Raw genomic sequence first — 20316 nt, 5'->3', positions numbered from 1 at the left:
GGTCTCACAGCGACGCCTTCAACACGGAGGCTCACTGGGAAATCGGAAGTGTAGGTTTTGCTACTTAAACAAAAATTCTTTGGAGGGCCTTCATTCTGTTTGGGTTTTGGAAGGAAAATATTTCCCTTTGAATCCGCGGAACCCTAAGCAGTCATTCAAGCGTAACATTTTATGAACGTGAAGCTTTCTTGGTGATGAAGGAAAGAGGTAACGGTCTTCAGCGCCCAACAATACCACGGAGCCGGTGCTTTCAGAGTTCCCTCGTGCCGCCCCCAAGTACCACTGGTTTTTGTACTACAGAGGATTCACAGAACGTAAAAACCGTAGGAGCTCGATGTCATCATGGTGCTGAAGGAGAAAAGAAAGACGTGAAATGGAAAAGAAAAAAAAAAAAAAAAAAAAAAGCTCCTGTTACCGTATGCATAAGAAGTGTGTTCTCTGAGGGAGCTGGAAGATTCAAGGAGAGAACACAACGCAATTGTTCTACCAAAGCTATATTCTAATGAACTCCTGCTAAAAAGCAACCATTCTGAAAACATTATTTTTGTAATATAATGTCTATGGTATTTATTTCTAAACATGTATTTTTGCCAGTTTGGGAAAAAACTCAATTAGTAAATACACAGAACGTGATTACCGTCCTCGTGTTGATAAAATTATTTTCATGCAAGATGTGACGTAAAAACTTGGAAGATCTGTTACAAGTTTTGCAAACAACATCATCCTGTTCCCTTTTCCCTCTACTAAAAGTAAAAAGCAAAATACCATTAGTTCTTTCAAAGCGTGAGTCTTGTAGTCCCTGCATTCACGGCACCGAAGAAGGTGGTGCCACATTCCGGTCCCCACCCAAGAGGGACCCCGGCGGCACAAGTCAGAGGTGCTGCCTGGGAACCTGCCTGGGAACCAACGCCCAGGAGTTGCTCCGACGCAGGTGGTCCAAAGACCACCCTCTGAGAAACATCATTCTGCAAGTTCCCGATCCAGAAAATACAGCTAATTGCCCCTCCACCTAATTACAGCCAATCTCCGCCACTCAGAACCATCACCAGCAATTAGACCTGTCCAGGTTTGCGTGACATGATTCCAAGACACATGACACATCGCTTCCTGCACTCATGCAGGTGCAGAGATCACGGGGGACCTGCGGTGACGGCGTCTGTGGAGGCAGGCGTGCGGGAGCCGTGGCAGCCTGCGGAGAGCTGAGACGGCTGGGTGGGGGGAGGGTCTGGCGGGCCACAAGGCAGGGCTCCGGAAAGACACCAGGCGGGCCCTGACAGGACCTGCCTGCATCCTGGGGCCCCTTCAGCCTCCGCTCCGTGTGTGTCCGTGAGCACTAGTGCGAGGACGCACACGCACCCCTACGTGTGAAAAGACCCAGCTCCTGCAAGCACTCTGCTGCCCATAAAATGACCCCCACCTGCATCAGCACGGAAGGCTCTAGAATTCACTTAGAAATACCAAGACCAGGTTCCTTTGAACAGCGTTAGGACCAGCAGTAAGGCCGGTGCATTAGCACAGCTGGGCTCCCGCGGTGAGGCAGGTCTAATGGGACTGAGGGTTAAGTACAGCAAGGCTGTGTCATCAAGGTCCCCTCGGCCCAAGCCTCGGGGACCCCCTAAAAGCAAGTACCAGTCCTACTCAAGCAGAGCACGGAACTCAGCACGGTTTTGTCTCAGAGTTCCCTGAAAACGTTCAAGGGAAAACTAGAAAAGAATGGGCGCGTTGTATCTCTCCTCATATTTAATTAAAGAGAAGCCAACAGTACTTCCAAGAGGGAGGTCACGCCGTGCTCAGCACAAGACGGCTCTGTGCAAAGCTGCTTTCGGAACGGGCGATGAAACAATTCGACACGTCGACACTCAAGAAAGCTACCATTTCAGAAATGCTGCGGAGGCTCCGCTAACAGCTCTAAGATGACGTACGAATGACAGTGCCTCAGCGGGGGCAGCTGCAAGACAGCCCAGAGCATCACCACTGCCGGGTCCATCCCATCCAGCACCTTCCCCTCCCCTCAGGGCGCCTGGAGGCCCCAACTGCCCTGCCCCAACTGCCCTGCCCCGCAGACCCCAGCACAGCCGATGGTGTACAGGAAGAAAAGTCACAGGCAAGACTCGGACTCTGATCCCTCAAGTTCAAGAGCTCAGACCGTCGTCGTCTCCTGCACAGTAACTGTGTGAACAGCGGAGGGAAAAGGATCACGTCCTACAAAAAACTAACAGATGTTAACAGACTCAAAGTAAGAACCTCACACGGGCACGCGCACCGAACGAGAACCGTGCAAAGGTGAGCCGCGGCAGATGGCCTGGTTTCCGGCCCAGTGGGTGCGCATTTGGCTCTCTGGGCAGGAGGAGGACAGGCCGCTCTGCCCAGGGGCACGCACTGAATCTTCAAACGCACCTCTGGCTCTTCCCCCTTGGAAAGAGAACTACAAGTCGGGCACCAAGACATCTGACAGTTTTCCAGCAACATCTACCACAGGGAGCTGCCTGTGCCTGCCTTCAAGCCCACCCACAATTTCATTTTCAATTAGCAGCTCCTCGAAAGGCAGTCATGAAAGCAGTTGCTAAAGAGCATTCAGATGTCACCGAGAGACTGCAAACCCAAACTGTAAATAGCACATTGTGACTCGCCTGTCACCACCATCAACTCCCACGGGAGTCTCGCAACACGTGGCGATCGCTGCCATCTGCTCAGCTCCCCCTCGCCACCACGGCAACCCACCGGCCACCCACTCGCTCCCACCTCCCACGCGTTACCTGTCACGTGCGGGCCCGTGCGGAGACGGGGTGCCGCGCGCGGGGATTAGGATGCAGAACACGCGGGGGCTCGCTTCACGTTCTGCAGCTCAGATCTGGCCGCACGCAGAGAACGGCGTGTCATCGGAGGAGGGAAGACTTACCATGAACACAAAATGCAGTTTTAGATAAAGAAAGGGAGTTCCACCAAACCCCGTCGGCTGTCCAAAATGCGGTGAGAAGGGAAAGCGCGTGCCCTCGGCCTTCGGTCACCGGGAGTGCGGGATCTCTGGGGGACAGAGCCGAGAATCCTTTCTCTCACTTTGTCCGTCCCGAACAATATGTATGACTTAAGTGGCCCTTAATAAAGTTTCACGCACACATACCTATAACCTATTCACGGGATTTAGTGAATGCCACTGGTTTCTGGGTTTTGTTTTGGGTTTTTTTTTTTTTTTTGGTGTTTTCATTTCTATTTTTAAATGGAGCAATTTCTACAGGGCTCAGGATCACACAAGCAGAGTTACTGTCCCTTTCTTAGTGGCAGTTCCTTTTGTCATTCAGCCAATTTTCTCTCAGTAGGTTTTGTTTTCTGAACGGGTAGTCATGTGCAATGTCCTCTTCTAGTCGATTTTTGCTAAATTCTAATTAAAAACACATATGTCACTTGGGATAAGATTTATTACTGGCCTCATCACTCCGAACATCTGTCCCGCTGAGGTCAAGAGATGCTTATTATCGCTCTTACCAACACCCAAGGCTGATGGACTCTATCCCAGACAGTAAGCTCAGTAGTCAGGAGACACAAAACAAGAATTCTGAAACTCAAAAAATAAACTGTCATTGCCTCCAAATGCCCAAGTTAAAAAAAAATTTAAAAATTTAAAAAACTTCATAAAACTTGTGATTGAAATGTGTCCCTTGTTTCCCAATACCAAACCCATATCTCCAATTTAATAAATATACAACTATTCAGAACAGAGACAAGGCCGGATTGTGAGTGCTTCAAAACTAGACGTTAAAATCTGGCATCTTACCCTTATTTTGAGTTAATCAAAATTCCAAGAGCAGTTATTAACCCAATCTTTCTCCCTCCCGTTCTTTGATCATCTGGTTTTACTTCTATTTCTGTAGTCTTAGGCAAAGGAAAAAAAATAATGTGCAACTTAGATTCATCAGAAGGAAGAAAAGAGGACCTAATTTACTCTCGCGGTTTGCAACCTTCACCTGACAACATAATTTTTGCAAAAGGCGAATGGAATCCCAACAAAGACATTAAACTTGAAACTCTGAAGTAGGAAGTAAAAACGACGTGACTGCAGCTCCAATTCTTGAGACCAGCTAGAGGCGCCTTCCATTACTTAACCACGATGACGAACGTACTGATGCTCGCGTGTCTTTCCGCCGCTGAAGTGAGATCCCTAATTGCGTTAGTGTTCACAATGCTCTGAGATCTGCTGAGATCTGCAGGCTCTAGAGTCAAGCTGGATAAAAACCTGTGTGACTTCAGCCTGGATTTTTTTACCCAAAACTAATGACCTGGCCTTCAGAAATATGACTTGAACTGGATCTGTTTAATCAAAGTCGTCCATTACAAAGCCTCCTTTGCAAGTTAATTTCTACTCACAACGTCAGCGAGAAGTCCTCAAGACAACCTGAGTCAGTCACTCTGAAGTAAAGGATCAGCTTCTGGTAGTAAATGCTGTCCCGGGGGGAAAGGCCTGAGCAGAGAGAAGGCTCCGGCACAGCGGGTGGCTTGGTCACCTGGGCCCGTCCGTTCCACCAACACGACCACTTCCTCCCAATCAGGCCAACACACAGCGGCACCACACAAGGCAGATACAACCGCACAGCTCTAACAACAGCTCTCCCTTTACGGACGTGGCCCTGGGGTCAGTCCCTCCTCCCGCACATCAGTATCCATCATTGGGATCTACAACGTCAGCTACCAATCTCCCAGCGACTCTGGAGTCTGCCACAGCAGAGTTCAGGGACAGGAACAAATCTCCATTCCTTACAGGCAATACCCACCCAGGTCAAGTTGTATGAGGATTTCTAAACCACACAAAAGCCATCCTCACCAGCCAAGGTCAGAGTCTACCTGCTGGGCTCCTGAAATATCTCAAACTCCTTTATTTCCCTCTCAGATGGGATCCTCCTGTGGCTTGAAGCAATGTCAGAAGGTTGCCTCTTTCTCGGAGACATCCAGCCCTCAGCTGGATGGAGTTTTGGAAACTAAAATTCAGTTAGGAGGCAGGCTCTGGGGCTTCCTTTGATGACCCGTCCTGATTATCTGCTTCTCGGAAGAGCTCACAGGGCCTAAGAAATTGCTCATATGTCGCTGAAGCCTGCGTCCTCTGGTTGGGTCCCTATGAGAGAGAGGAAAGTCAGGCTAATGGACTACACGGAGGCTGAGAAACACCCAAGCCTGGCCAGTCTGAGAGTTCTCCGAACCCCCTCAACTTGTCCTCTTTGCCGCTCTAACCTGAAAACCCCTTTGCTCTCTGCGATTTCAACTACGAAGCAGTAAAATTTTAAATCCTCTCCCATGGTCTAGAACTGAGACATGATGAAAGAAAACTCAATGCCCTAGGAAGGGTTAAGTTTTCCAAAAATGCTTCTGAGGAAGTCCTCCATTGGCTCCAAGGCTTGGCAGCATGTCACGTCCTTGTGCCCTTCTGGTGGCTGCACCGAGACAGTCTTACAGTTAAAGAATAAGGCTCCTTGCAGGGACAGCCTGGGCAGCCTCTGTTTTGGTTTCCCACTCCCAAGTCTAAGTGGGGGCAGGAGCCGGGGGAGGGGGCTACCACATCCTTTTTAGTACAAGCTACAACTTTTTAAACATAATGTCTGAATGCTCACATCGTGAGCAAACACTTCTGTGTAAGACAAACACAAGAAGCCTGGGGGTCAGAAAGACATGCCTTCTTTGCTAAAGTTAACTTGTTCCTTTCTTCATTTTTAAAAGCCCCTTTGGAAATTAAAGAGAATGTTCAAACCTGCCAAATAAAAATGTGCAGCCATTTTAAAAGACAGCTGCCAGCTCAGCATCTTCTAAGTCAGGATATATTTAAACTTGTAAACATAATCCAACAAATGAGTTCCACCGGGGGTGGGGGAGTTAAGTGCCAGTTAAAAAGCTTTCTTTTCCCAGGATGAGAAAAAAAACAGGAGAACTGAGGTTTTACCATCAGGCAAGAGAAGTAAAAGGCTGCTTGGTGTTAGAACTACACATCTCTCCTATCAAAGTATATAATTGTATGCTCACGTTAAAAAGATTAGTTGCCTTCAACGGATTCTCAGGAAAAAAAAATCCTATTATTTCCTCTCCACGAAGGAGTAACATCTTCCCATAATTACAGGAAAGCTGTGCATTAAGGTGCCTCCTCAGGAAGTACCATTTCCTAACAAGATGCAACCCTAATCTACTCTCATGGAGTCAAAAATAAAGACGAAATTCTCACCTCCTACGGCCTTCTTTCCTCTATGGCTCTTCCCATGACACCTCCCTCGAGAAGAGGCACTAAGCAACAAACCATTAACTTAGAAATTCTCCTCAAGGACACTCTCATCTCAAGACCCCCTCCCGGCTAAGATGGTCAGATTTCAGCTACTTTATCTCATAAGAGGCAAAGGTCGGATCTGCCACAACTGGAAATGCACACCCAGTACTGTCCTCACGCGCCCTTGGCCCTTGAAGACTTGTGTGTCACCTCTTACCCGTGATCGCACCCCCGACGGCACCCATACGGGCAACACACACGGAGCCATGTCTCTCCCTCACACGTCTCTCCCTTAAATGCCCTCACAGAAACTATCAATTACGGACTCCAAACCAAAATCACCTTGACCGAACCCTTCATTTTCCAGACGGGCAGCAATGGACAGTGCTTTGCCCAGGGTTTCAAAACAGTACATGTGAGTCAAGGAAGACTACAAACGGAGAGTTGTGGAGCTTTATTCCAGTTACCAACTTCTGCTTCCTTTCCTACCAGAAAGATAACACTTGATTAGGGGAGTATATCTGGGCATCAGCACTGAAGATAAGAAAAACACCACTTGTTTTGAAGACTCTTACACAGACCAAAAGGTACGACTCATTCTTTGCTTCTCCACGATTTGTGAGTCAAAAACACTGCTTTTCAAACACCGTGCCTAAAACAAGGACAGCTTTGATTTCAAACAGCGTTTGTACCAGAAGGTTGGCCATCAAAAACCAAAAAGCTACTTGAACGTGAGACGGACAAATTCTTGTCTTCACCAGAGCACAAAGGAGAGAGAAGAATTTTGAGGACGGAGAATGGAAGAGTCAGACTAGGTCAGGGAGTAAGAGTGTCAGGGTGAGGAAACGCACGTTAGTGCAGACTCGGAATCAAATCGGTTTCTCGCCTGAGACGGTAGAAGCCTTCCTCCTACGCTGCTGGGAGGGAGGGCCTGGGGGAGAGATGGCGGTTACCCTGCAGCCTCTCTCCATGGTAATGGTCACCTTCTCACAGCTCTCAGACACAGTGGCCTGGGCTGGAGTCGCACCAACACCCCAGGAACATCACCTTCCATAGAACCAAACCCGTCTTCCCTCCCTCCCTCCACACTTTGCTGAAAGGTTTTTTTTGTTTGGTTGGTTGGTTGGTTTTTGTTTTTTTAATTAAAAAAAAAAAAACCCACAGACTCCACATCTTCTTAGAGACGAGGTCATATTGATGTTTGGGTCCTTCCAATCCTCTCTCTAAAATCATCACCAAACGGGGAGCCTGGGTGGCTCAGTGGGTTAAAATCATCAGCAAAAATACACCCTTGATGATTTATAAGAATGATTTCCAAACTGGCCTAGCCATTTCGAATAGAAAATCTAAGACCACGGAGATCTGCGGCTCACCCCAAGAGGGTCTGGTTGATTAGGTCCTGAGGAAAGGTCGACATTGTGTTTAAGAACGCTCAGGGCAGGATTACGAACGAGCTGTGAACGTCTGGATCCACGTTGTGCAGGATCCCAGAGCTCCCCCTCTGCAGAGAAACACCTGCAAACTGTGAATTCCCTGTCTGGCTTCTACGGAGCAGCACCTGCTCGGTGACCCACACGCCCTCCCCCCTCCCTCCGCTTCCTTCGAGGGACAGTCATTCCCACCCGGTGGTCCCGCCAGGAACCAACAAACGCACCCACGACACAGGTAGGTCGGCAGGCACTAAAGCCTCCGGATTTGTGCAGAAAGAAATTGCTATAAACAGCTTCGTTTCTCATTATTAATCTATCTCATGTGGGGATTTCCACAGGCAGAAAGGCTCCCAAATGCCAAGAGCTATATTTTCTTGTGGATCACTGAAACCTAATTATTAACAGGCCAGTGAGCCCTACTACCAGACGTTCATACCATCAGCAGATCGCAAAGAGAGTCCTGAAGGATAGACTACAGAGAACCGGAGAATCGAAAGGCGAATTCATTTCTCCCGCACGACACGGTTTCTGAGCTGCTCTGGAAAACAGAAATCTTATGCAAGGCGCTGCCTGCCTGCACACCACCATTCTTAGCACCTCAGAACCCGGAGATCCACCATGGACACGATCACACTTGCCGGGTCCGTCTGTCCCCATGAGGAAGATCGCCGCCCTACGAGCCAGTCTACGCTGACGAGCTGCAAGAGTCTGGTCCGTCCGCCCCCACTCCGGCAGCATCAGCACCCAGCTCCGTGGCACACAGCACATCTGACAAAAAGGGACCGACGCCCAAGCTTCAACTGTAATGACACACCGAGCGGGGACTGGCATGTTCTATGAGAAGCAAGTGCACGGCTCTGCGGGGCCACACTCCAGCAGCCCCCGAGCAGGTCTTCTCCAGCCAGCAGGAGGGACCGCGGAGAGGCAGGCGCCTGCGGAAGGGACCTTGCGGCCCCGGAGAAGCCCGAACCCGCGCCTCCTCACCTGCCGGAGTCCCTTGGGCATCTTCTTCCTCTTCCCCAGGTGCTGGCAGAGGTTGCGGTCATTCTCTCGATCCGAGCCGTAGTGGTGTGTGTGGCTGAGTCGGCTCTTCTTGGAGTGAAAGGACAGGCCGTTGGTAAGTGCTTCTCGTTTCTTCTTGCTCAGAGGGGTCTGGCGTTTCTCCACACGTTCCTGAGGCTTAAGTGCGACATCTTTCTACAGAAAGGAAGAGAAGGAGAGGGAAGCGCGGGTTACACAGGTGTCCAGGGTCGCGCCCGAGATACGGGCTGAGCGGGGTTACAAGAAGGGGGAGGGGAAAGCAGGAAGGGGACAGGAGAGCGCCTAAATCTAGGAACCACGGCTCTCAAGTCTCCTGAACCCCTAAGGCCACCACAGATACATCCTTTCTATTCTGGTCGGGCGGAAAAGTCAACAAAGCACAAAGCATCCGTCCATTAAAAGTGATCTCACTGCTTAGTGGCGTTCAATCGGGTTCTCCGCTAGCTGCAGCGGCACACAAGGACATTCCCCAAGGAGGCTCGAGACACTCACTTTCCAAGTTGGTGCATCAATTATGTTTCAGAAAAGTAGTCCTAAGTGCGGGCATGATTAAAAAAAAAAGGCAAAAGCCTGACTAAACCAGGGCCAGGTGGATGCCAGCCAGCAAGCAAGAAACTATCAATTCATATGATTAAAATGTTTCCTTAATGCATTATATATTTTTACCACAAGTTCCTCTGCGCATCCTTAATTCCCAGGTCTGTGCAAAATGCAACAACAATATTATCACCAGGATGTACAGCAACTTTTCATTTATCGCTTTGTGTGTGGTTGGGGGATGGGCAGGGTAGGAGAAACGTCACGGACGTCCCGCGCGGGGTCGGAAGCAGCGGCTGCGGAGACCACAGGCCGGCATTTCAGGCCACGAGACCCAGTGCATTCTGAGCCGGCGGGCAGCTCAGCACCTACGGAAACACCGAAAGCCCCGGGTCCAGAGCCTGACTCTGACATTATCCACTAAGAGACCCGAAGCACCCACTGGTGGGATGCGTGCGGATGTCCTTCGAACCCTGAGAAATGTGCTCACGAAGCACTGGATGTAGAAGCTGTGGCACGCGGCCATCGGAGCCTGAGTGCGCACGACCCTGTTTACCCGGAAAATGCTCCTTCACGGAGTCTAACCCCCATACATAAAAATTCTGCTTCTGTGGTCCTAAATGAACGCACATTAAAACAAATAATAAAAACTGAGACAAAATCTTCCTTTGACCTATTTTCTCCTTAAAATACCTCTCTCTCTATCTCCCCTCCCCCACTATCCCGTAGTCCCAAGGTGGTTCTCTGTCCCGCTGCTTCCCAGTACCCAGCACTGCCCACTTGACATACATGCCGCTCCCCGAGGTCTTTCAAACCAGCCGTTGCCATCGGTTTGGGGGCTTGGATGTTTACATCTGCGTAGGCCTCAAAGCCCGAACTGCCACACCACTCCCTGTTCTAGTTGAAGGACCCTTCGCAGGGCTGTCCACTCAGGAAGACCTTTCTTACAATGTGAAGCACTATTTTGAAGCCTTCCCTTAATGCAAGTATTGCCTGTGGGCCCAGTATATACCAAGAACAAAGTCAGCTGTCCTCCAGGGGCTGGGAAAACAGCTGTGGGGGCAGGGGGCTCCTTACCTCATGGGACTTAAAATTTAGGGACAAATATTAGTCAAATCACGTAAATATACCAACTGCAAACTGAACAAAGGCAAAGGGTGCTAAAACGAGGGGAAATGGTCTAGTCCAGAGGCGTAGGATGGTCCTGAGGGAGGACTGCCATTTGACCTAGTTCTGAAAGTCTGAGCAGAGAGAACAGCTTGTGCCAAGGCCCTGAGGCAGCTGGCAGCATGATCTCTTAAAAGAATCAGGGCACAGACTGAGTAATTCATCTCAGTAACCCCAACGCTTCGCAGAATCAGGCAAAGGGCAAAGATAAATAGATCAGGCTAGATAAATAAATAAACGAGGCAACTAGTTAAAGTACCCAAACCTATAAGCAACAATAGCGACTGGATAAGTATCAAGTAGGAGTATGACTGGTATAGGGAGTGAAGCAAACTAGAAAAACCAGAATCCCGCAGGCACTGCAGAAACCAGGATCACAACAAACAGCAAGAAGCCCACAAGGGCCGAAAGAAGCCATCAGAGCAAGAAGGTATCAAAAAAACACCATCTCATCAGGCAAATGACTGGCTCCCGGTTCAACGTCTAGCTGCATCAGTGCTGATGGTTTGCCCTCTGCCGTTGGAGAGGCAGCTCTCCCGAGGCGAGGGAGATGTGTGGAGGTGAGCGTTCAGGGGATGAGCTGAGATCGAAGGGAGTGCCCATGGCCACTGACTCCAGAGTCAGAACCGTGGACAGAACATCTAGCTCGGCCATCGACTCCAGTGTCAGAACCGTGGAAAGAACATCTAGCCCAGCCATCGACTCCAGTGTCAGAACCGTGGACAGACGATCTAGCCCATGAAATGTTCAGTAAATGTCCGCTGTGTTTAACCCTCCGTCCAGCACCACCACCACGGTCTGCTGTTAGACATCTGCTCGGTTCTGACCATTCTGTGTCTGACGTCGCGCGCAACCAAAAAGGACCCAAGAAGCAGCCAAGTGAGTCCCGTCGTGTACCACGCCAACACACTGCAATCAACTGTACTTCCCTTCCGAGAGTACTATCCGAAATCCCCACGGGGTTAAAAACAACAACAAAGAAGAAGAACTCTTTTTCCTACAACCCACCCACGGCCCAGCATATACATGCATGTAGAGTATCAGACTAATAAACAAACGATACTTCATAATGTATCAACCGAGCTTTTTAAAAAATGACACCATTCTCTTTGGAGCCCGAATCTCCTCTCACACTGAAGGTGCTCCAAAGTATATTGAAAATTATGAGCGATTCCATACAAATGTGAATTAATATTTATGAGAGGATGGTATAATTTCTTCCAGATCCATTTTATTTTCATGTAGCATATTAATCAAGGCATCTCACCGCACCGTGCATAGCTACACAGAGCGAATGGACCCCATGCCGTGACATTAGCTCGTAAGAGACCTGCCGAGGTCTTAGCAGCAGCCGTACAATCATCTTAGGTCCAATTATTATTGAGATTTTCAACTCTGGAGGGTGCTGGGTGGGGAGGAGAGAGGAAGAGAGAAAGGATCAAAGTGTATGTAGAGGTGGTGGCTTCAGAGGAAAGAAAAAAATCAAGAGTCTTTAAAAGGTTTTTATTATAGAAGAGGTTTATATTCTCAAAGCCCAGAAATTATCTTTATTCTTTCAAAGATACAGTTTTATTTAGAAATTGCTGCACAGACACTTTGGTGTAATTCCTGAATAAGCCAGGCTACTGTTTATCCGTTCCCTCTGGTAACACTCCCTGGCTGCCTACGATGTATAAAGTAATCATTTAACTTCTCATTGACTGTGTTGGAGGAAAAATGACAAGAACTGTCCATTCTAAGCAAAAAGAATCAAAGACAAAAAGACTGATGATAAATCGCTAACCTTATAACACTCAAGAGAGCTGTGCATGTGATTACACACACGTGTGTGTGCCTGCATCTATGCAGCAACCAACAATGACCCACTGGTTTAAGAATTTCCTCAAACACACTTGGGGGGGGGAGGAGGCGGTCTATAAACCACGGTTACAAAATGGGAAGGAAATTGTGTGATTTATAAAATAAGTGTTTACCATCAACGAAGGACGATTTTCATAAGCCGGTTGACTCTTGTCTTCCCTGATAAAGGCTAGTGATTCCCATGGAAAATTTATGTCCATGAGAATTACCTGCAGGGCTTTTCTGAAAATCAGGTGACGGTGCCCCAGACTTGGCAAAGGAAGCATTTAGTAAACAAGCACTGGGAAGGAAAGTGGGAGGGCAGAAAAAAAAGGACGAGATCTGGAAAAAGGAAAAAAACATAGATATATGTCTAAGGCATTCATCTGACAATCAGGGAAGCTAGCAAGAAAGCAAGAAAGCCAGCACGCCAACAACAGAAGGCTGGCTGTGAAGGAAAAAGATTTAGACATATTTGCTGGCAATAGAGGGGGTAAGTGCACAAGCCATGCATACCAGATGGAACCAGGTTTCGTGAATAGCTGGAATTATGTGATTTTTAGGTCACTGGTGATGGAGGACAGGGTCACAGCAGCACACATGCCGAGAGGCTCCGAGACGACTGCTTCCTTTAACACCCAGCCTTCTCCAAAACAGGTGCTCTCGCTGCTGACTCCCCTTCTCTCAAATTATAATCTCCACCAAAGGCTTCCTCCGCCGCTCCCGAATTTCAGAACGAGATGGTTCGGCGCTGTGCAGACGAGGGGAGAGCGAGAAACTGCAGACGTGTCTCCGCGGCGGGGCTGCGTCTGCTGATTACACATGGAGCCGGAGACCACAGAAAAGCAAGGCACAGTTTGCCGGCCTTGCACGAAATAGGTTTCGGAGAGTCTCCCTCGGATTTTCGGAACCAAACCGATCTGAGAGCAGCCCGTCACTTACAAAGCATCTGCGGCGTGGGTGCCTGCGTGCGCCCCTGGGGACGCCCACGTGGGAGAGAGGGGACGGTTTAACCAGAACCCTTCTGAACTCATCTGATCTTAGCGACGGGCGATGGAGTCACAGAGAAGCCAGGAGAAGTAAGACAAGGCGCTTCTGACTGTCTGCATCCATAGGCCTTCACGGCTGCTGTGGTCTCATTTTAGTTTGCCGGGTGCTTTGTTGGTTTCTTTTACTGCATTTGTACTTATTTTGGAATGCTTTGACAGACCGTGATTCCATCCTTTCTTAAACGCCAAAGAGGTGAAAGCATTTACAGTGACGGTAAGATGTGAAACATTAAGAAAGAAACAAAACACACAGCTCTTTTGAAACTGAACTGCAGGCTATGTTCACACGTGCCCCCATTCTGGACTTCTGAGCAGACCCTCAGAACCTAGTCGTTTTAGTAAGGACAGGAGACCCTGTGTAGCAATTTACAAACAGAATAACAATGTGGCGTTCAAAAAAATAATTCCTCAAGTTCACATCTTTTAAACAAAACTGAAAATACCTCGCTGTGCCAGCCACTTCGCCACCTGCTAGAAATACCTAAGAAAGGTTCCCTGACCCCAGGCTGCTTAGTGGGGGTGCAGAAGGCGAATCACTGAGCCGCTACAGGAGAGCGGGTTAGGTGAGGAGCCGCTACGGTGATCCCTCCGGCCGCCTCTCACACGGCCTCACGACTGTAGCGCGGTGTGGCCGTGAAGACAGAAGAGTAGATCAATGGACAAAATAAGAGTACAGAAATAGACCCACATGCGCATGGAATCTGGGTTTTTGCAAAAACACAAAAGCTATTCTGTGGAGAAATAACCTTTCAAACAAATATTGATGGAACAAATATATACATGCACACACTATATATATATATATGAATATATACGCAAAAATTTTTGATTGGCATCTCAGTCTAATTAGGAAAAATAACTAAACACGCATCAGAAACCTAAATGCAGAACCTAGAACTATCCAACTCCCAGAAGAAAACAGAGGAGAAAACGTTTGTGACCTTGGGTTTAGCAAAGATTTCTCAGACACGATGCCAAACGCGTCATCCATAAAAGAACAAAGTGATAAATTACTCCTCATCAAAAATTAAACCTTCTGCTCTTCAAAAGACACTGTTGAGAAAATGAAGAGACAAGTCACAGAACGGAAAACTATCTGCAAAGTGTACATAACTGAGAAAAGTTTTGTATCCAGATTATATATATATATGTGTGTGTGTGTGGGTATATATATATTTTTTTAATATTTTATTTATCAGACAGAGAGAGATCACAAGCAGGCAGAGAGGCAGGCAGAGAGAGAGGGAAGCAGGCCCCCCCCGCCGAGCAGAGAGCCCGATGCGGGACTTGATCCCAGAACCCCGAGACCACGACCCAAGCCAAAGGCAGGGGCTCAACCCACTGAGCCTCCCAGGCGCCCAGATTATATTTTTAAAAGCCCTCAAAACTACATAAAAACAACCAACCCACTGTTCTAAACAGTCTTAGAAAAGAAAAAAAAAAGGTTTGAACACTGAACTAAAGAAGATATATGGGTGGCAGGTAACAGGTGAAAAGATGCTTAGCATCAACAGTCCTCAGGGAAATGCAGACTGAAACCACAATGGGACGCCACTACGTACCTACTAGAAGGGCTAGAACGAAGAGGCCTCAGGACAGCAGCGGCTGCAGGGACGGTGAGGAGTGCTCGTCCAGCGGAGGAGTGACAAACGACAAACGGCCCCGCCACTCCGGCAAACAGTTTGGCCACTTCCTTACAAGTTCAAAGCAGACCTACCCTACGACGTGACCATTCTGCACCGAGGTATCTCCCCCGCCCCAAGTTAAAGCACATTTCCACAAAAAAGCTCTGCGTAAGAATGCTCGTATCAGCTCTGTGACAGCTGAAAACTGGAAACCACCCAAATGTCCATCAACAGATGAACAAACCGTGGAGAGCATTAGCAACGAGAAACAGTGGCCTCCTGACGCACGACAACTAGACTAAGTCTCAAAATAACAACGCTAAGGTAGAGAGGAGTCCCAAGAGAGTATTTCGTGTGATTCCATTTATATGAAATCTAAAAAATACAAGATAATCAGGAGCGAGAGGAAGTAGATCAGGGGCTCCCATCCCGGCGCAGGAAGAGATTATCCACGACACGACATCTGGGGAGAAGTCTCCACCGGCTCGATGGCGGCCATGCTTTCATGGGTACACACTCACGCGGAAACTTGTCAGACCTTGTACTTTTAATCCACGCAGCTTACCGGTACGTGAGTTAACCTGAGTGAAGCTGTTAAAAACACACGGCAACCTTTGCCATCACGCAGGACGGCAGCTCCCCGTCACCGACACCGGGATGGCACTCCGCGTCCGTCCAAAGAACGCATCTCTCGGATTCCCGAAACCAGGGGAGGACCGCACTGCGGAAGGTCTGCCAGGAGCCCGCGACGGGGCCATGCAGTTTCCGCCGCAGACGACTGGGCCGTGGACGAGAACGCCTCGGGCCGACCGAGCAGGGCCGTCTTCGCGTCATTTTCAGCACCAAGGTGGAGTTCCCCGTGTGCCTGTTTCCTTCACGTCTAACAGTCAATTCGCGGTTATTCAGAGGCTAACCTCTGTCAAGCTTTCCTAGCTTTCGTTCAAGTGCTCCAGTTAGCTGCTTGGCCATATCCTCTCTCATGAACACTTGACCCAGAAAGCAAAGAAAGAAAACATAAATACATTTTTTACTGCTCCTACCTATTAAAAAACAAAACAAAACAAAACAAAACGGAGGCGGTTTCTTAGATTTAATACATGACGATACACAGGACGTAAGGGAATCCAAATGGTTTAGAAAAAGAAACTAAGTACAAACTCAGGAAATGAAAACACTTGTCCAAGGTGTGGTGCCCCCGTCAGAGGTGAGGAGTCACGCAAAAGAGAGAGAGAGAGAGAGAGAGAGAGAAGAAAAGCAAAAACAAAGGGGGAAAAACCCAGCCACTTGAGAAGCCCTCCTAAACCCAGCGATGGGAGGAGATCACAAGCACCGGCTGAAGTGAGATTTTTGCACACTCTGAGAACTGAAAACGTCCCAGCAGCCTCTCATTCCCACAGATAATTGAGAGTTGGCTGCTGGTAGACCCTAACACTCAAAACGGTTGAGTCCCTGGCAACTAGATGCTATTGCTTAAAACAGTTTAGGCTCTCAGCCCTGAAGGATTCCTAAAATTGGATTACAGTCCCTCCAGATAATCTGAGAAATACAGCATGACGAAAAGGAAACCTTAAAAAAAATTTTTTAACTCCTCCATAACAGCAACATTCTCAAAGCTGAGCACAGCATGACTCAGGCAGAAAATCTCATCACAGAAGGCTTAAGGGCGATCACGTGCACAGAGAGTGAGTCCCAACAGGGGAAGGGAACCACACCACACAGAAGAGCCCAGTGGAAGCCAGACGGGAAGGCGGGCGAGCCACACAACCCTCGGGCCTTTGCAAGGGCAGGAGCCCGGCCGGCTACCTCAAGAGGCAGGTGGAGTGCACAGATTTCTGTTGCTTTTTGATCCACTGTCACCGAATCCACTGTGGTCACACACACGCATGTGAGAGGATGTGTCATCCTCACGGTAGCCCTTCTCACTGGCCCTCACTCGTGTTTTGACCAGGCATTCCGTGCACAAAGTGGGGCAAGGGTTCATTAATGTTCGTGTGGCCAAACAGTCAGAAACCGGGGCCTCCCTGCCACACTCAGGTTTAGCTGCACAAGGATGATGGCCGTGGCTCCCGCGCCACCCCGAACTCCCTGTGCAGAATACAGCACGTGGCACAGAGCCGGGGCTTCTGAACACACGAACTGGGAGACACGAGGCAGCACGCAGGTCTCTCTTGCTCCAGAGGTGGTCCCGCCCGGCTACGCACCGCACCCTGCCTCCCTTCCCCTCTCACACTGTCACCCCAAAACTTCCGAACGGGGTATCCCCGCAGCACGCCATGGTGAAACCATCACCCATCCCCGGTGCACTCAAAAGGGGCCGAGTAGATAGCTCAGAGACAAGACAGGTCACCTTACCAAGTCCAGAAGGAGACAAAACAAGAAAGGGGACTGACTGGCAAAATCCAGGTCTTGTCCTGTGGCTTCATGAGAAGGTCCAATGACCATTTACCAGGTCTTCAACCTCCTACCCTCCGAAAAATCAAGGGGTTGGTACTATGACGGACAGGACAGATATTCCAGGCAAGGAGCCCGACCGGCCAGGGAACACCTCTTCCTACCCAAATACTGGATTCAAATGAGTAAAAGACACAGGCTTTTCTCCTCTTCCCTCAACGTCCACAGGTGCCCACGGACGATCACAGCTTGACTTGCAACGGCCACTCTCGGTAGCGTACTGATCCTGTAGCAGTGACTGTCAGCTGTGTGTGCCCAACGGTCACTTCCGGGGCCTGGGGGACTCCTGCGGAGGACGGTATCCCCGCTTCCACGTGGAACGTGGCCTGCTTTGGGCCTGCATCACCGTCACAAAGGGAAAAGCATATACACCAGAAACGCAACAAACAGTGTGGACGGACATCTGGACCTAAGAGGATCTTTAATTTACTTTGGGAAAGATGCGACTCGTGGCACTGTTCGGGACAGTGAGATGAAATGAACCACAGGAGAAACAGAGACTGGGATTCTGCGCCGTGGGGGGGTCTCCACTCCTCTCCTCCGTGCGCCACCAGTTCTGATCCCCACAGTTTCCCTGAGTCTTCCCTAGAAGACAGGGAAAAACTCTCCGTGCAACATCAGCATCCTGCAAAGGGGGACACGCGGGGAGACCACTAATAGGTCCTTCCAGCTCTGGCTGTTAACTCAGATCTGTACAAAACAAAACAGAAGGTCAACGCTGCAGTAACAGGCAGCAGAAAACACCGATACCTGCTTAGCTAGGGCTGTGCTGCTCCCGAAGCAGGGGCGACAGCCAGCAGTGGGGAATCACTTGGACAGGCCCATTTAGGGAAACAAATCACACACACACACACACACACACACACACACACACAAGGAAGGCACACTCTGTCCACGCAGCAGACAGGAAACGATTTTATGAAAGGTAATTTAATGTTTAGGACTATTCAGTGACAAGAAAAGCAATTTCTGGCAAAGTTCACATCACGTGGTTCTAAATACAAACAGTTCTGTACAGCACACTGGGAGGATGTACAGATGAGAGACAGTCCCTTTACGGCTCAAGTTTTCAAGTGGTTCAGAGAGGTTTCTGGGGAACTATGAAACAATTAATGCCAGAGTAATAACTCTGGAACTTTCTCCCATCTTCCCAGCAACTGTAGTCAACGTCCCATTGAAGGTAAGCAGGCATTCATTCCTTCCTTTATAGGACGGCACAGGAACCCACGTGGACATGCGCACGCCGATCCTCCCCTACTCCAAGAACCTCTGTCAGACCCTTCCTCAAAATAATTTTAATTGAAAGGGCAGAAACCAATCCACTTCAACACATATAAATTGACGACCCTCCATGGGACGGTCTCATAGGTTTCGTCAGCCTGTCTAATGTCATTATCCCGGGAGACAGTTTTATCCCATATAAAATGTTCAACATTCTCCCAGCATATAGAATGTTCAGTTTGGAGCTCACTGATCCACGAGAGGTTTTCTTCCGGATCGTATTTTCATTTTCCGAGGGAGGAAGCTGTGGACTGGTAAAGCTCCTCTCATTCCCTAACACCGAGTCATTATAACCTTATTTGTGTCAGGGTTATGACCTTTTGTTTGAAGAAAATTTCCTATTACGGTTTAGTATTATCTCATTATAGAAGACTTCTCACCTCCACTTCTCCTCCAAAGCATAATGAGGGAAAGGCTACACGCTTCTGATGTCAAACAGCTGAACTCTCAGAACGGATTCAAATCAGCAATAAAGATCTCTACAGGAATAAAAGCCTTGGCTTTTCTCTCCAACTGGCAATCTTTGCCGTCTTCTTTCAGGAGTGAAAAGTGGCAGACAACACACCTTTCTGACCTTAAAAAAATACGAAGCTACACAAATGTTCCAGAACCTGCATCCCACAGGTTTTGCCCGTGCAGGTAAACAAGTATTAGTGGATGATGGTAACGGCCATAAACACCCACGGGTGCGAAATGCAGAAATGGCCATTCAGCTGTGGACGCGCCGTCGCTAAGGAAGACCCACATACGGGCTACACGGAACGTGCTGCCGGTCTAGGACCTTGCTCGCTCAGCTGCAGCCTACGAATGCGCACTCTCTCCTCATCACCCTGGTCTTCCATGTCAGGTTTTATCCAGAAGGATTTTCTTTGCTTTAGCATCACTCGGGTAAAAATAAATGGAACTACCCCGCAGATCTGCACGGAGCCTAGAAAAGTGCGTTAGACGTACCCACCGACCCGAGACACAGACTAAATCAACTCCTCAAGCTATTTCTGGAATGAGAATAAATCAGACCCCACAATTAGAGTCGAAGGAAGAAAAGAGCCTGTCCTCTGTGTTGGCTAATAACTGGCCTGAGAGATGAAAGGTGGTGCCCGTCTGCGTAAGGGCATCAGGTGCTAATTCGGAGGCGACTCCGTCATGCAAAGAGGTCCAGATGTCCACCCAGCTTCTCCAACAAGCCGCGGGCTTGTCACTCTAACAAAGCTTCCTATAGATAGATTAGTGATGTGTAGGTACTTATTGGGTCTATCAGATTTGATAACGGAATCAATCTCTTCCTTCAGAAGCTCTGGGTTAATGGCAAAGTTTATTAAACTGCAGGCAGTCATTCAGAAAAGATCAATACAGACATGATTACAGAGTAACAGAGGATTAAACATGAGATTTATCACAAAATTAAACTGAATTAAACGTTCTCTGATAGCGCTTGAAATGCTGTCGATACCTTTAACTCATAATCTAGGCTCTCCGTGTTTACCTGATAGGCAGTGGGGATGCCTGGTTTGGGAAGGCGACTGCTATATAAAAACATAAGCCACAGAGATTTACTGAAAGCACTGAGAGTCCCTTCTGAAAATGTTCTCCCATTTTTCAGCAGCAGCATTTTAATTTATCTGGAAGAGCTATCCATGGTTACCTCCACGGAGTTCTAA

The 20316-nt window shown here is 48.6% G+C and overlaps 1 protein-coding gene across 8 annotated transcripts in view; it reads right to left on the bottom strand.

Moving 5' to 3' along the window:
• AUTS2 (activator of transcription and developmental regulator AUTS2) overlaps positions 1-20316 on the bottom strand; it is a 1075180-nt gene that overhangs the window by 803661 nt on the left and 251203 nt on the right. For all 8 annotated transcript variants that reach the window (XM_032328510.1, XM_032328513.1, XM_032328512.1 and 5 more), the window contains exon 2: positions 8653-8865. In XM_032328510.1, the coding sequence (XP_032184401.1) occupies positions 8653-8865 (213 nt within the window). The remainder of the gene's footprint in view (positions 1-8652; positions 8866-20316) is intronic.

This window comes from Mustela erminea, chromosome 20, assembly GCF_009829155.1.
Source record: "Mustela erminea isolate mMusErm1 chromosome 20, mMusErm1.Pri, whole genome shotgun sequence".
NCBI classification, from domain to species: domain Eukaryota; kingdom Metazoa; phylum Chordata; class Mammalia; order Carnivora; family Mustelidae; genus Mustela; species Mustela erminea.
The sequence above is the reverse complement of the archived record's forward strand: the minus strand, read 5'-3'. Positions and strand labels throughout refer to the sequence as shown.